The sequence below is a fragment of the Anabrus simplex genome, chromosome 8 (genome assembly GCF_040414725.1).
Source record: "Anabrus simplex isolate iqAnaSimp1 chromosome 8, ASM4041472v1, whole genome shotgun sequence".
NCBI classification, from domain to species: domain Eukaryota; kingdom Metazoa; phylum Arthropoda; class Insecta; order Orthoptera; family Tettigoniidae; genus Anabrus; species Anabrus simplex.
In genome coordinates, this window is record NC_090272.1 from 67,366,564 (window position 1) to 67,382,949 (window position 16,386).

Sequence of the window (16,386 nt, forward strand, 5' to 3'; positions counted from 1 at the left end):
CACTTACTTTCCTTTACTGTGTTTAGTGTTTTGTTTAGTGTAACCACTGTAGTAGCGGTTACATTATTCGGTACTAGTTTCGACCTTGCTAGATTAGGTCATCTTCAGTCATGATCAAAACTGGAAATACATGCATATATATAACCACCAATAAAATAATACAAACTGGTATGTAGTAAAGTCTTAATCTAAACAGTGATGAAATGTCAAACTACACATTTAAAATTGGAATTAAAATAACACATTAAAACTGTTGTGAATAGTGTTGTTGGACTATGCCAATGTCCTTATCATAAACAAGTATTCTTGAGTCTTGAATTGCTCTCGGAGCTGACTTCTGCAGTTTTTGGAAATGCAGAGGTGCCGGCATTTTGTCCTGCAGGAGTTCTTTTATGTGCCAGTGAATCTACCAACACAAGGCTGACGTATTTGAGCACCTTCAAATACCAACGGACTGTGCCAGGATCGAATCTGACTGTTGTGCTCAGAAGGCCAGCGCTTTACCGTCCGAGCTAGTCAGCCCAGCTCACTTGAGACAAATGGCTTGAAGGCCACAGCTGGTTTTCCATGGTTTCTTGTTACAGCTCCAAGTGCCTCCAGACACTACTATTCTTCTTCTATTGCTTTTTTCCCCACACTGTGGGGTCATGGGTGCAAAGTGTTACACATACGTGGATTTGGCCTTGTTTTACGGCCAGATGCCCTTTCTGATGCCAATCCCAGATGGAGGGATGTAATCACTATTGCATGTTTTTATGGTGGTTGGTAGAGTGGTGGGTTGTCTGGATATGAAGAGGAGAGTTTTGGGACAAACACAAACAGCCAGTCCCCGAGCCAGAAGAATGAATCAGACATGATTAAAATCTCCAACATGACTAGGAATTGAATCCAGGACCTTCTGGACCAAACGCCTGAATGCCGACCATTCAGCCAAGGACCAGACACTCATATTACCTAGACTAAATTATAGATACAATGAAACCTTGTTAAGACGTTTCTGCAGGGGACAAGGGAAAAGAACGTGTTAAGCGAGAAAACGTACTAATGAATATATGAGTAAAAACAATCCAACAGGGATATAGAAACACTAGATACGATTTGTTTGACACAAGGGCATTTTAAGTGTATCCGCGGGTATAGTGAAAATTATAGGCCTATTTACCATTTCTAAGGATGAGACCAAAAGATGTGAAAAACACGAGAGAACAAATATGAAGACCTTTTCTTTTCCACTGGGGATTATAAAGTAACAAGTACTAGTACACTGAAAGTTGTGGAAAACACCATACAACAAATATATCGAAGTATTATTGCAGATTACACTCTTAGTAAAATAAATGTTAGTAGAAGCCTTTTAATCTGGAGCAGTGGGTTATTAAACATTATTTTTTGGTCACATTCTTAGACAGTGAACTGGAGGTTTCATTCGACCATGTGCAACTGTGAGGCACGACTTTGTCTGCCATTTTGTACCGAACCAAACTTCGACCAACTTGAGTAATTGAGTCAAAACTCAAAGGAGCGAGTTTCAACATTCGTGACCTCTGTACATGGTGTTGTTGCCACTGTGCACTTATGCCAGTCCACCTTAATTTTGTTTTCATTAGGTTATTAACCCTCGGGATGTCGTATGAGGCTTTGTAACGTCAGTCATCGCGTGCGGTGGAAAAGACCGCGCAAGAATTCCATATCATTTTTGTATTTCAATTTGCTATTTATTTTTGTTATGTAGCTATATTTTTGTTTACTTTCTATTTTCATCATTTAAAATACAAAAATTATTTATTTACATTTAAATAATGCTTTAAAATAATACAATAACTAACGTTACGTTCTACTTAACACACATCAAAAACAGTGAAATGGGAAGAACATAGATTTACAGAATTCACAAAAGTAAACAGGTAAAAGAAGTATAGTGCAATGTACGAGTAATTTACAACCATCAGTAAAAATATATACAAAACAAAGTTACAGCAATATAAATAAGGTATACTGTCCAATGGTAAGAGCAAGGCTACAATAGATAGAAGGGTAACATCAATTAGAGATTTACTGTTCGCTAAAGACAATTAATTTGTCATTCTTCATTATATTCTTGAGCTGAATGTGTTCCTTAGATAATGAAACGGTCATCTTTATTTTCTTCATCTTCACCTGCTGTCCCCATACTGCAGGCTTGACAGGTGAAGACAGTGTGCTCCTGGCATATGCACAGAGAACAGGTAGCACACGAAGTCTTCGTCTTTCTGTTTCCTTTTCCACACCAATCAATCAATTTGTTTACCCTATCAACTTCTTCGGAATCCATTTTCACTCACAACACAAGTAAACAGTCAAACAATTTGTGTATATGAATAGTTGCGCATCCAAGGTTAGAACCAAATTCAACAAACGGCAGTAGTCGCCTGCGGTCGAAAGCACCGCACGCTCACATAAACATCCACAGCGACAACAGAAGAGCAATTAGGGAGTTCTACCTGGCTATAAACACTAGAGGAAGGTTGCAGGGTAGATGTGGTGGAGGGAGGAATCTGTCCTGTAACAATTGTAGACAGAGTAACAAAAGGAAAATGCGTGCGGTCGAAAAGACCGCGGCGTGACGTTCCGAGGGTTAAGGAATTTCACATTTTCTGTGTTCATAACTATGCTGTCACAAGACAAATATGTACCACGCTAGTCATTTTCACACGATTATGCTCCTAATCCAGGTATAGGCTACTGTATAACGTGACAAATATTAGCCACACTTCACTGTACCGCACCATTCAACATAAAAATACATTTCTATCGTCTGAACGGAATATGAAATACAAGCACAAACAGGCTCACTCTGCTCTTCAGCAATCTCGCTGCTAACCGGCAAGCAAAACTGAACATTCCTGAGGCTAATGGCTTGCACCCCGAAAGTGCAATTTATCCTTTGAAGTTCATGAAAGTCTTTTTCCATAATCATGCAACTGTGGCGATGCTTCTTACCCAAGTTGGAAATCACGTTTCTTTCAGAAGGGATGATAAATATAGTAACACTAGCTGATGTACCCGTGCTTCGCTATGGAATTCTATATTATATACAGAATTATAGGTTAGGTAGAGTACACGTTGTGAGCAAGACTGTATTAAATTGCATAGCTCTTAACGTTACCCTAGAAACGCGACGGAGAAATCACCAAACGTCTTTTCTCATATGAAGACTGTGTTAGGGAATTTTCATTGCGATGGTAGGCCTGCTTGCCTACCATCAGTCACAATCTGGTTGGGGAATTGCATTATAATGGCAGACACTCACTCTCCACCTGCCTTTTTATATCCTCAGAAAGAATGTCTTAGTGGTTTTCCTAACTGAAATGAACATAGGTCATTACAATGACATCAGTAGGAATGGCATGAGCCACAAGTAAAAGCAATGGTTTCACATGAAATAATTGATCAAATGAAAAACCACACATTTTCTCACTTTTAACGAACAGTACTACGCTGCCGATCTAACAGTCCAAAGTTCCAGAGCTGGAATGACCAGGCCGCAGACAGCCAGGGATCGAATAGTGGAGAGTCCCAGGGCAAAAACTATGCCCTTTCACTAATATGTTTCCTAGGAGTACCCGATGAGTCGGAAAATCTCAGTTCACTACACTGACGGTGGAAATATGTATCTGACTTGGAGGCAATTTTTTCCTCCAAGCCAGAGGAGAAACCCTCTCTTCACTGCTGTTTTGAATAAAATGAATGTAGAATGTAATAAAAATGAAGACGAAGAAGCTCTTTTTATGAAACGGCTCATTTCAGGGTTGAATTTTGACTTATTTAGTGAATTGTGGTGCTATAATTTGGAATATGCCTAAATTGTAATTCTAGACCAGGTCATACTACTATTACTACTACTATTGCTATTGCTACTAAGTGAGCCTCTGCCTTAAGAGTGCACACTGCTCATTCAAAACGGCGTGTCAGAGTAGGGATCGAATAGCTGGAATACTGTGATGAACCAATGAGTAATGTACCAGCAGTATGGTATCAGAAAATGTATGAACCAGAGGAATGACATGCTAAAGAAGAAAGTTTTCTAATTCTCCAGCTATTTTCCACCAATATTCAATCAGGCTGTTATACTTGGTACACATCAGTAATCCCATTTATCGAAGTTGAACGGCAGCATAAGAGACAAAGAACATCACCACAATCAATGGTCAATGTAATGTTATTGTTGATCACTGTTATGTGCTTTCAATATTGTAGGCCTTCGCATACATTTAGTTTTCTTCTGACGCTGAAATATCACTCTTATCATAGTCGGTACATTAAAATTGAATAAAACATAAATGGTCGGAAATTGTATTCTCCATAACTTTTGGTATGCAGTACTTTCCGATAGGGCCAATAACATAGGTATTTAAAAATTAAATTTTTTATGCGTCTTCCCCAAAACTACAATTTCACATAGGGCAAATAAAATTGTTTATAACTTAGACTGTCGTTTCTTATTCCCCAGCTCTATATACCGACTTTCATTAAATTCTGTTAACGCATTTTCTAGTGGCTCGGCGTTGATATGGACTTGGCAACAGAAATACAAATTCATGACTATCTGTGTTATCAAAGCCGGTACGGTAAGATTGTATGACATAAATGATCGGAAATTTAATTCTATAAAACTTTAATTATGTAGTATTTATCGATAGGACCACTAATAATATAAATATTTGAGAATTAAATTTTAGGCCTTCTCCTAAACTACCATTTCACTCAGATTTATGGCCTGGATTGTAGTGGCTCATCCCCCGACTTCACACACGCCGATTTTCATTAAATTCTCTTCAGCCTTTTTCTCGTGATGCGTGTACGTACATACAGACAGACAGATAGACGGACAGACAGACCTTACAGAAAGTAAAACGTGCATTTCCCCTTTACTATGGACATGACCGATACAGAAATACTATTCTTTTCAAATTCTAAGCAATGTACAGACAAAACTCTTATTTTATATACAGTGAACTCTCGGAATGCGATTAACTTGGTCTACAAGTGTTTTGCAAGATGAGCAAACATTTTAAATAAATTGTAACTTGATAAGTGAGTGAGGTTCCACAATTCGAGCGTCACATGTGCCTATGTTTCCCCCTCCCCTGTTCGTTTGTTGAATGGATGAACGAGGTGTTTGGTCCTGTAGTGAGGTAATACCTTTCAGAGAATAATCTGCCGCTCAAAGTCTTGCTAGTATGGACAATGCTCCTGCTCATCCTCCAGGCCTTGAGGCCTTGAGGACGACTTACTGGAGGAATTCAAGTTCGTTAAGGTTAAGTTCCTTCCTCCCAACATTACTCCACTACTCCAGCCTATGGATCAGTAAGTCATTTCGAACTTCAAGAAGCTATACACCAAAGCACTATTTCAGTGATGCTTCGAAGTGACCGAAGAAGCAAACCTTACCCTCCGAGAGTTTAGAAGAAATCATTTCCCCATCGTGAATACCTGAAGATCATCGATAAAGCCTGGGATGGAGTCACCAAGAGAACTCTCACTTCCGCTTGGGGAAAGCTATGGCCTGACTGTGTTCTTGGACGTGACTTTGAGGGGATTGTTGGTGACAATGTGCCACCGATTGTCAATGAAATTGTGTCCTTAGGGAAGACCATGGGGCTGGAGGTAAATGATGTGGACATTCAAGAGCTGGTGGAAGAACATAGCCAGGAACTGACTACCGACGAACTGATGGACGTGCATCGCGAACAACAGGAGGAGGTTATGGAGATCTCGTCCGAGGAAGAGGAGGAGGAAAAGTCAATGGAATCTCTCACTTCAACTGAGATTCGGGCGAAGTGCAAAATGTGGGAAACAGCGCAAAATTTTGTAGAAAAACCCCACCCGAATAAAGCTGTAGCAGTGCGAGCGATGAATCAGTTCAATGACAATGCAATCTCACATTTTCGTGAAATCTTCAGAAAGAGTCAAAAGCAACAGTCACTGGACAGAAAACAATTCCAGTGAGCCAACAGATAGCAGTGATTCCGTTAATGAAATTCTCGCTACACAGTAACTCTTCTCATGTCATCTCTCGTCTCCCTCACACAAACAATGATTCTATTTTAAGGAAAAGTGCACTTTAATTTGTTTTACGTTATATTTTGTTTTAGAAATGGTATGCGAATAAATATTTTTGTGTTGTGACGAATCATCCCTGTTCAATTGTTTCTTATGGGAAAAGTTGCTTTGATATACGAGCGCTTTGGATTACAAGCATGTTGCCGGAACAAATTATGCTCGCAATCCAAGGTTCCACTGTATATAGATTTTCAGATCTAGGAAAAATGTAATCATACTAAGCGGTAACAGCGAAAATTTGTGCCGTGATAAGTGAGGTATTTTTATATAGATTTAATATGATGAGAATTGGGACTTTGAATTTACGATGTGCGGAGTGAGAAAATGAGTTAATGAGGAACGCACTAACAAAGTTTCACTGTATGTAGACACATCACAACTGGAGAGATTACTAGGTATTTTTCACACAAATATGAAATTAAAGCAAACTCCATGGCTCTACAGCTATGATGGGCCTCGTTGGTGAGTAGCAGCAGTTATGATATTAGTATTTGCAGCCATAAGGTCTTCTTTAAAATGCTTGTCCTTCATCAAGGGGCAGACCACCATGATACTTCTGAATGATACTTCCAGGATTGTATCTGCATGTCTTAGACCATCATCACTTCAGAAGACCTACCCTCTTATTGGAATTTCTCCACCTCATATCCGAAGAATGGTAGTTGCAGCATCAGGGAAGAAATGGCTAGAAACTTACTCAAGATATGACATTTACAGCTAGAGAGGGACGATTGGGTCTTTGACTTCTGTCATCTATGTCTTCACACGGGCAGCTTCTTGTCAACCTTTGAGGGCTACTCTTGTGAGATATCATAGCCACAGAGCTCATCATTGTTGTTGAGCACGTCCCACTTCTTCACGTTGGTCTTGCTGAGTAAAACTCTCATTCTCAGCCTGTTCATGATTTCCAAATTCAATATGGCCAAGCTGTGACCTGGTGACATTTACAGCTAGAGAGGGAAGATTGGGTCTTTGACTTCTGTCATCTATGTCTTCACATGGGCAGCTTCTCGTCAACCTTTGAGGGCTACTACCTGCTTCAAAATGGTGCTTTGGACTTAAGTCTCTGTTGGGCTGGTTGGTGGCCAAACAGTGGTTATCTTGAGTAAGTTTCTTGCCATTTCTTCCCTGATGCTGCAACTACCATTCTTTGGATATGAAGGGGAGAAATTCCAATAAGAGGGTAGGTCTTCTGAAGTGATGAAGATCTAAGACATGCAGACACAATCCTGGAATTATCATTCAGAGCTGTACCATTGCCTTGGAATGTAAAGAACAACACCAAACTGGTGCTACATATTCAGCAACTGAGAAGCACAGTCCAAGGGCTGAAGTTCTAAGAGTGGTGGGGTGAGCCCCCTATGTCCTTCCGGTTAGATGCCTTAGTATGTTATTGCATGAAGATACTTGGTGTTCAGGCAATGCTGCTTGAAGGACAGAGTCCAGTTGAGGTTGACACCAAGATATTTTGGTGAAAAGCAATGAAGGAGTGTTTCACCTTTTCACTCAATATTTAGTGTTCTCTTAGCTTTTATAGTATGCAGATAGAAAGTACAAACTTGCATTCCAATTGGATTTACAGCAGCTCTAAATTATTTCTGAAATTGAATGTGCCAATTTATTCCTGTGCAAATGACAAAGAGAGTGAATTGTACCTAATGGTACCCTATGTCATTATGCTTAGCATTCAGCCATTATGATGCTGAGCAGTGCATGCTGGATGATATCACTCACCCCAGTGCATATATAACCATCAGAAAGTGTTTGGGAGATACTTTAACCTAAGTCAGGAAATTAATTATAGACTTCTTTCTTCATGGCAATGTGTAAGATAATTTACCAACTAAGTGTATCATATCAGTGGTATTTTAATAGGGTTTTGTTTAAGGACCGGTGTAACTTAAATCATCATTTTAGAGTTTGAGTTCAGTCTTGATTATCGGTTCATTTCTGTTGTTCATAGTATTATATTTGTCTTGTGTTTACATTTCTGTTGTTCATAGTATTATATTTACCTTGTGTTTACAGTCTGTGGTTAAGTGATGTCACATGAAATTCAATTCTCTCAATGGTAGTCAAGGTATCTATGTCCTATTCAGAAAAGTCAATGATCCATTTTATAGCTAAGTTGCATTGTTATTCATGGATGTTTAACTGAGATGGATATTCCTCTAAGGCAGCGATTCCCAAACTGCAGTTGTGGACCCCTGGGGGGCCACGACGATAATCCAAGGGGTCCGCAATAATAATGTACGTTGTAAGTAGTTACAGAGCAAAATTTTTAATTGTGCACACACAATTCATAGATTATTATTTTAAGTTTAGGAACTTTGTGTTCTCATTATATAACTTACATGCAGTAAGTAAATCTTAACTTGGACGATGGATGGTACAAGCTAGCAGAGGACTGTTAGTAAATCTAAAGTGGCGGATAGATGTCAAGGAATATCTTCATTGGTAGTTAAGTTTGGTACACAGCCAGTTGCGCCAGCACAGTCAAGTGTGTCTCCTGATTCCACCATTTTATATTAGTAGAAAGACTCTGTCTTCGCTCTTCCACGTACTCAAATTGCAGGAATCGAGAAGCAAACAGTAATAAAGTGTAAGTGTAATACTAGTCGCAGATGATAATATGGTTCGCTGGTTGAAGAGAGGTTCATTGAAAGAGGAATGAGTAATTAGTGTGCATCTCATTCGACCATTGAATGTGTCCTGGGAACCTGATCCACAAGCTGGAAAACTGTTCAACAAGTGTGAAAATGCAGTCTAAATTTAAAACATTGCTGAGGTCCAAACAACATATCCAAACTTGAGATTAAATAACACATCAAAACTGCTGTGGTTGATGCTGAACTGTTTCGTCATTCCTACAGCAGTCAATGTTCTTGAGTTGATCTGGGAGTTGGTATACTTATCTGTGTAGACGAGCAACTTGATTGATAATTTATGTTTGTTCATTAGTATTATGGGTAATGACTTATGTAGCTTTAAGGGGAACGTCCATAATTTGAATAGGTATTCCTTTTCATCAGATGTAATGATCTATTGTTTAATTTGTTTTGTTTTGTTTTGTTTTGTTTTGTTTTGTTTTGAAGCGGATACCAACACCAGACTGATTGTTGAGAGCGAACAGGAGTATAGCTTATTGAATAGGTGGGCCTTCCTACCCTATGATACTGATAGTCCCCATTGTGTGTTGTGTGATGATGTTTTATTTAACCATCGAAATTAAAACATCCCCAAATCATGTATGTCTGTTCAGCTAACAAGCCAAAGCCAATTGACTACCTCCTACTAAACTTGCTGAACTTCATGAAATGAAGAAAGTACTCTCGCACAGTGTTACGGAAGACGAGGCGTATGTAGGTTTAGCATCATATCAGGCTTCCCTATTAACTGCAAAGCATAGCCAACCATAGACCATTGGAGAGAAGCTAGTGCTACTTGTAGCAAATGATGGGTAAATACTATAGTTGGCAAAAAGTACTCAAAACAATTGAGTGCTACATTGTTGTCTCGTAACACCGTCAAGTGAAGAATAGAAGAAATGGCAGCAAATGTGTGAGATACAATGTTGGAACAAGCAAAAACTGGCTATGCATTGAAGCTCGACAAAAGCACTGGTATTTCCAAAATTGAAAATTATTAACTTTAATTTGATAGGAATTTGAACACACGATCCATGAGGATTTCCTATTTTGCACAATATTACCCATGCAAGTGGATGCCAAAAGTGTCTTAGCGGTTCTGAACAAATTCATGACTGAAAATGGACTTAATGGGAGCAAATGCATTGTATTAACTACCGATGGTGCTAGGGCCTTATGTGAAAAATATAAAGGCATAATTGCACATGTGAGTACTGTCACCCCCTCGTGTTGGATGCATTGTTGTATCCACTGTAAAGCACTAATAACTTACAAGTTGCCTGCAGAACTGGATGATGTGCTGACAGAAGTTCTGAAAGTTTTTAATTTCATCAAAGCCAGCCTTCTAAATTCTAGGTTATTTGCTACTGCATACAGAGGTTATTGGTTTGTTGAGAGGCAAAATTTTGACTCACTTGTTTGAAATGAGAGTTGAAGTTTCTTCTCAATGGGATTTGCAACTTCAAAGACTAATTCAATGATTCCTTGTGGCTTACGAGACTTGCTTATTTAGAAGGTATATTCAGTCACTTGAATGAATATGATTAATGTCTCCAAGGAACATAAGTCACACTCTTCACTGGTCAAAATGAAATAAATGGAACAATAGAGAAAATGAGTGTACAGGCACGCTGAATCAGCAAAACTAAATTTGATTCTTACACAACACTTCATGGTTTCCAGTCTGAAAATGAAGAAGACTCTGTATCACATCTCCATGTCTGATCGACCTTTAGATCCATGACATCCTCTATGGGCTCCATGCATATAACAGTGTGCTGCTGCGGGTGAATACTACAAGAACTACTTAGAGGCATGCTCATCAACAAATGACCGTAAGGAGCTGGAGTACGTGTGATGTTTACATGCATTTATTCAATCATTTTATAGTGTTGTCTTTAGATGATTATTTTTTAATGCCTTAATGTTCTGGCAGAATTATGTGCTTACTGTTGGCTGTATTAATAGATACTGTAATATAGAGCTTTCTTTCATGATCTAGTGGTCCGACTCGTTGGCTGAATGGTCAGCGTACTGGCCTTCGGTTCAGAGGGTCCTGGGTTTGATTCCCGGCCGGGTCGGGGATTTTAACCTTTATTGGTTAATTCCAATGGCCCGTGGGCTGGGTGTTTGTGCTGTCCCCAACATCCCTGCAACTCACACACCACACATAACACTATCCTCCACCACAATAACACGCAGTTACCTACACATGGCAGATGCCGCCCACCCTCATTGGAGGGTCTGCCTTACAAGGGCTGCACTCGGCTAGAAATAGCCACACAAAATTATTATTATGATCTAGTGAAACTGATTTCAAAATACGGTGGATCTTAACATTAAATTGCAAGAAGTAACTCGGTTTATGCTCCTTGAAAATCCATTTCAATGCTGCCTGAAAGTTCACAACATTTCGTGCTTCTTGTGTTGCACCTACAAAGTCCTTCATACAGCATATTGAAGGACACAGTTCTGCACTGGAGCAAGTGAAATTCTGTCTGCTTGGCTCCATATCCATATATCACAGACTCAATGTGGTAACCCCACTTCTGAAGGTTGCTCTTGCATCTCCTAACTTCTAAGTGTAGCCTGTTGAGAGAGACTTTCATTTATTATCAGAAGGAAATGTCTTCTTTGGTGTGAATCAATCCATTCTAGAATGCCACTTATCAATTCAGATTTGATGAGATGTCACTCCTAGTGCTTCTGCTGACTTGAGGAAACATTTCCTTGATTTTAATGATGATGATGATAATGATGATGATGATGATGATGATGATGATGATGATGATGATGATGATGATGATGATGATGATGCTTGTTGTTTAAACAGGCCTAATATCTAAGGCCATCGGCCCCAAATTTTCTTGATTTTGGTTGCAGCCATGCTGGCTGATAAGCCATACAGAGGGTGGGCTTCAAATGACACTACCTAATACAGCATGTGTTACACTGCCATCTCTTGTCAAATGTCGGGAGGCGTAATCCCAGAAAGCTCCTCCAGAGGTGTAGGCCATAGACATCATGTGATAATGCATCAGGTCTCATTGAGCACCCCATAAAACATTTTGGCATGATTAGAATTGTTCCAGGCATGGCATGTGTACTGACTTGTAGAATAATACAGAATAAAAATAATAAAAACAGAAGTTTACGTTCTACATAGATCTGCTCCCCATGTTAGTCCTTTTCGGCTTCCAACCAATACTGTTCCTGGCTGCCACTTCCAACATAATGTTTCTTGTATGTAAGAGCACGATCCAGAGTGACAACAAGATATTTTGGAGTTTTGAATGGTTATAGTGAGAATTCCTTCCCATGTGATCTGAAGAATTCTAGCAGCTTGCCTATTCCTTAGTCTGGGTTTTGTTGGGGGTTTTTGTTTCAGCTGATTCTCCCTACAGCAGGCAGTGATTTCTTTTGGGCTATCAGTCAACTTCTTTTCATGTGTTTCGAAACAGTTGGCTTACAATGTTACCAAAGTCACATCATCACTGTTATGCATTATGTCCTATATGAGCAACAATGTTGCAGTATGAATATCTACCTTCACCCAAGCTGAACATTTAAGCTGTTTAAAATCTGTTTTCTGTTTATGCTGCACACTTTTAGCACTATGAGGCATAGTGATTCTTGGACAAAGGTTTACTAGCCTGTTTGGTATTTTCGGTCAGTCATCATGTGGTTGTTACCGTATAGGTCTGAATGTAATACCATGTCTCTTAACTTTAAAATTTACTTATAAAATCCATAGTTGTCTTGTATCTGCAACTTAACATTTAACATTAAAAAACCCCCACTTTTTTTGCAAAAGTCATTTTGTAATATTTTCCAAATGTACTGATGTATGCAGTGGGAATTACCATGTAGCAAGATCTGAGCTCCAAGTCATGAATAAACATAAAATCCTTGAACTTTGATTATTTTTTCCAATTTGTGACTTGTGATCCATTGTAGCTTGGCTTGCCATGATTGCACTGCCATCATTGCGTTCAATTCTGGTCACTGCTCCAGTAATAGCAGAGTGTGTGGAGAAGCAAGCATCTTCGTCACTTCAGCTGAGTAAAGGAGAGAGGAAAAATTATGATATAAACTTCAAACTTTGATGTTTTCAAGTGTGATGTATAATGTTAGTAGTAAGACAAAGAAAAGAGAGCTGCACTTGGAGAAGAGCATTCAGAGGACCAAAGATAGGAAAATGTATTGAAATTGATAGTCTTATTAATGAATTCATTAAGAGAAACAAAAAATTGGGGCTACCCAGTAAGTCGCAAAGAATGAAGGCACTAGAGGTGATAGTAAGTTGAAACTTGCGATAACTGAATTTAAGGCAAGCCTGAGGGGGTGTTAACAAATTATGCAGTGTTCAGAACCATATTCATGATGTCAAACAACTAGTGTGCAGTGCCTACCAGCAGATTATGCTGATAAATAGGTCACCTATCAATGTTCCAAAATAAAAATGATTAAATTATCTTAGTAATGGGAGAGCATGAATATGTTGTAATTATACTCATTACTTAATTTGTCTTGTGATACCTTTCGAAAAATTCAGATTCATCTTCAATCTGAAGCTGTCTTATACTCAGGCAAATATGGTATTTTAAGTCTAGCTTGGCAATACTTGGAAGTGTAACTTTTCAACAAACATCTTCAAACCATAATGGCACACTGAAGAATTAAGTTCTTATATACTTGGTAAACATACCCTGATACGGATAGCTCCTGCAGGGAACAAGTATCTGGGATGAAGACGATAGTAGTTAATGCCTCCATAGTCTACCACCTGATTGTACTTGTAGGTTTTGTAGTCAATTCCTGACAGGATTGGAACACAGCATGGGTTGGTGATTCTTCTAGGAACTGACGGGACAAAAAAAAAAAAAAATTTTAACACATTGATACATTTTACTTACTAAACATTGCTTTACAGCACATCCATAAGTAATTGACACAAAAGAATACTTAATGGTAGACCAAGAAAATGATGTAATTAAATGTGATGAATTCCTATGCTTATCTAGTTTTGTTTTTATCCTGCACCTTCCACATCAAGAGTGAAGATCTGTCCAGTTGGTCCCTCAGTGAGTGTTGATACCTGTCCTGGTGAAGCTAGGAAACAGAAGCTAGCTTGTCAGGAGCTCAGGAGAACTGCAACTGATGAGGAGAGAGCCTATTTATGGCAGTATATGAAGATACAGGGTCTCTCCTATAAACCCAGACTGTCCAGCGGTATTTCTACTCTCCAAGACCTAAACAGATTTACAGGAGGCACGCGCATAGTTCTTGACCTTGCAAGGAGCATGCACATGTTTGACCTAGCATCAATAGCCAATCTGAATTGGAGCTGTTAACGTGGTGAGACAGTTATCATTGCAACACTGTATTTTCGTATGTGAAATTTTTTTAGTACGAGTCTGCTCGATGGGTATGCAATGCATTTGTTCAGCAATTCCCTGGTGAAATGCCACCTTCATGAGCAGAGATTCACATAACTGTAAATAAATTTGAAACTACTGACTCAGTGTCACAATTAAATTGAAATAACACATAACGTGGTTCAACCTATTCAATACAAGTAAATAAGAAATGTAGTGTTACATTCTTATTTAATTATATGCAGAAGCGGTACTGGTTTCGACCACCAATCTGGGTCATCATCAGTCGAATAAAAATACAAAAACAATGCATAGGAAAACAAGGAATTAAAGGATGGGTCTTTCACAAAAACCATTGAAGAAGCAATATAAGATAATGGGGATTAGCACTGCATAATTTTAAATCGTAAAATCTAGAAGAAGTAGAAGGTCAGTCACTTATATGAAGTAAGGTGCAATCTTCTGAAGAGTAGCACAACACAAGCAATGTTCGGCACTGTGCCTCAAAATGTTTAGGAGAAGAGGTGAACAGTTAAGTGAGTCAGCCTGCATATAGTATCAGGCCAAAGTCACAACACAATTTAATAAATATGAAGTCCCAAAATTGTGTAGAAGTCGAAGACGAGTCGCTTGATTGAAGCAAGAAGCTAGCTCCTGAAGATCAGCGCAGCATATTCAATGTCCGGCACTGTGCTTTCAAATGCCGACAAAACTCGGTGAATAGCTTAATGATCAAGCCTGTAATTGTTTCGGTTGCGAAAATATATATAACAATTTAATATAATTTAATATAATTGAAGTATTACTCAGTGCTCAATAAAAAACATGCGTGCACATGAACAGTTTTAACAGAGGAAAAGCTAAAAGACATTGGTGCAAATCTTGAATGGTCACCGAATAAATCACTCATAAAACTAGCACAACAAGTAGGAGTTACGGTATCTTCCGCACACAGAGCTACAAAGCTGTTACACATCAAACTGTACAAGTTCAAACAGGCCCACAGTTTAAAACCTGCTGATCCAGCTACAAGAGTGAGATATTGTGAGTGGTATCTTGCATCACTGAATGATCGTTTATTCGCCCACAGCTTGTGTTCTTTTCGGATGAGGCATGGTTTCATCTTAATGGTCGTGTGAACAGTCAAAACTCTCGCTATTGGTGTGTAGAAAATCCTAGTGGTGTTTATGAAGCCCCTTATTATAGAAGACGACTCTTCCACCATCTTTTACAAGGTAAGATTTCATATAGGACTGTATACATGCTTAAATAAGGGCAGCTGCGCGCGATGTAAGTTGGGCTGCGGCAGCTGCTATGGCACAGAATACAAATATCGTGCACTCGGTCTGGGTTTATAAGAGAGACCCTATATTTCAATCAATTATTCATCACCGAACTGCTTTTAGGACTGTCGCCCAGGAGAGAAATTTCCTTCCTACTAATTGTTTACCTAGCCTTTCCTTAAATGATTTCAGAGAACTTGGAAATTTATCAACATTTCTCTCAACAAATTATTCCATTCCTTAATTCCTCTTCATATAAGTGAATATTTATCCCACTTTTTCTTCTTGAATTCCAACTTTATCTTCATATAAGGGAATGGAATAATATATCGAGAAAATTTATTTTAAATTCCTAAATTTATTTTTGTTTCATTCATTTATTTATTTATGTATTTATTTATTTTGCAGAAATTTTATTATACTATCACTAATTTGTTTCTGTATACTTTAAAACTTTCATTTATTAAAAAAATTCTCCTTTTGGGTGCATTCTGTTATTAAAATTTTCTTCTTCTTTCGAATAACCCATTTGGAGGGTACGATGAATCAACTTTGGTTACTTTTCATTGTGTTCAATTTCCTTTGCTTCCAAATTTCCTTCATCCTTCGAGAGTGTCATTCCTTCTCTTCTTGAGTCCACTTTCTTCTAGTTGTTGGTTTCTTCCGCTCCTGAAACGCTGCCTTTTGAACTGCTTCTCTAAAACGTGTTCTGTTTTTGATTGTATCTGTTTTAATTCCAGCATTTTTCATGTCTTTCTCAATTTCAGTGAACCATGTGGGTTTAGATTTGTAACTATTCAGAAGGTTGAAGATGCACTTGGTTAGTTTTTTGTCATCCATTCTGTAAATGTGTCCAAAAATTTGTAGTCTTCTTTTTCTCATTACATCAGTTCCTTTTTCAATTTTCAAATATAGCTCTCTGTTTGGGCTTAACCTGTATTCTACATTATTGTTTCATTTAGCTCCCAGTATTTT

The 16,386-nt window shown here is 38.5% G+C and overlaps 1 protein-coding gene across 1 annotated transcript in view; it reads right to left on the bottom strand.

The window, feature by feature from the left end:
* LOC136879132 (uncharacterized) overlaps nucleotides 1-16,386 on the bottom strand; it is a 61,743-nt gene that overhangs the window by 21,952 nt on the left and 23,405 nt on the right. Inside the window, exon 3 of the mRNA XM_067152885.2 lies at nucleotides 13,459-13,613. Within this exon, the coding sequence (XP_067008986.2) occupies nucleotides 13,459-13,613 (155 nt within the window). The remainder of the gene's footprint in view (nucleotides 1-13,458; nucleotides 13,614-16,386) is intronic.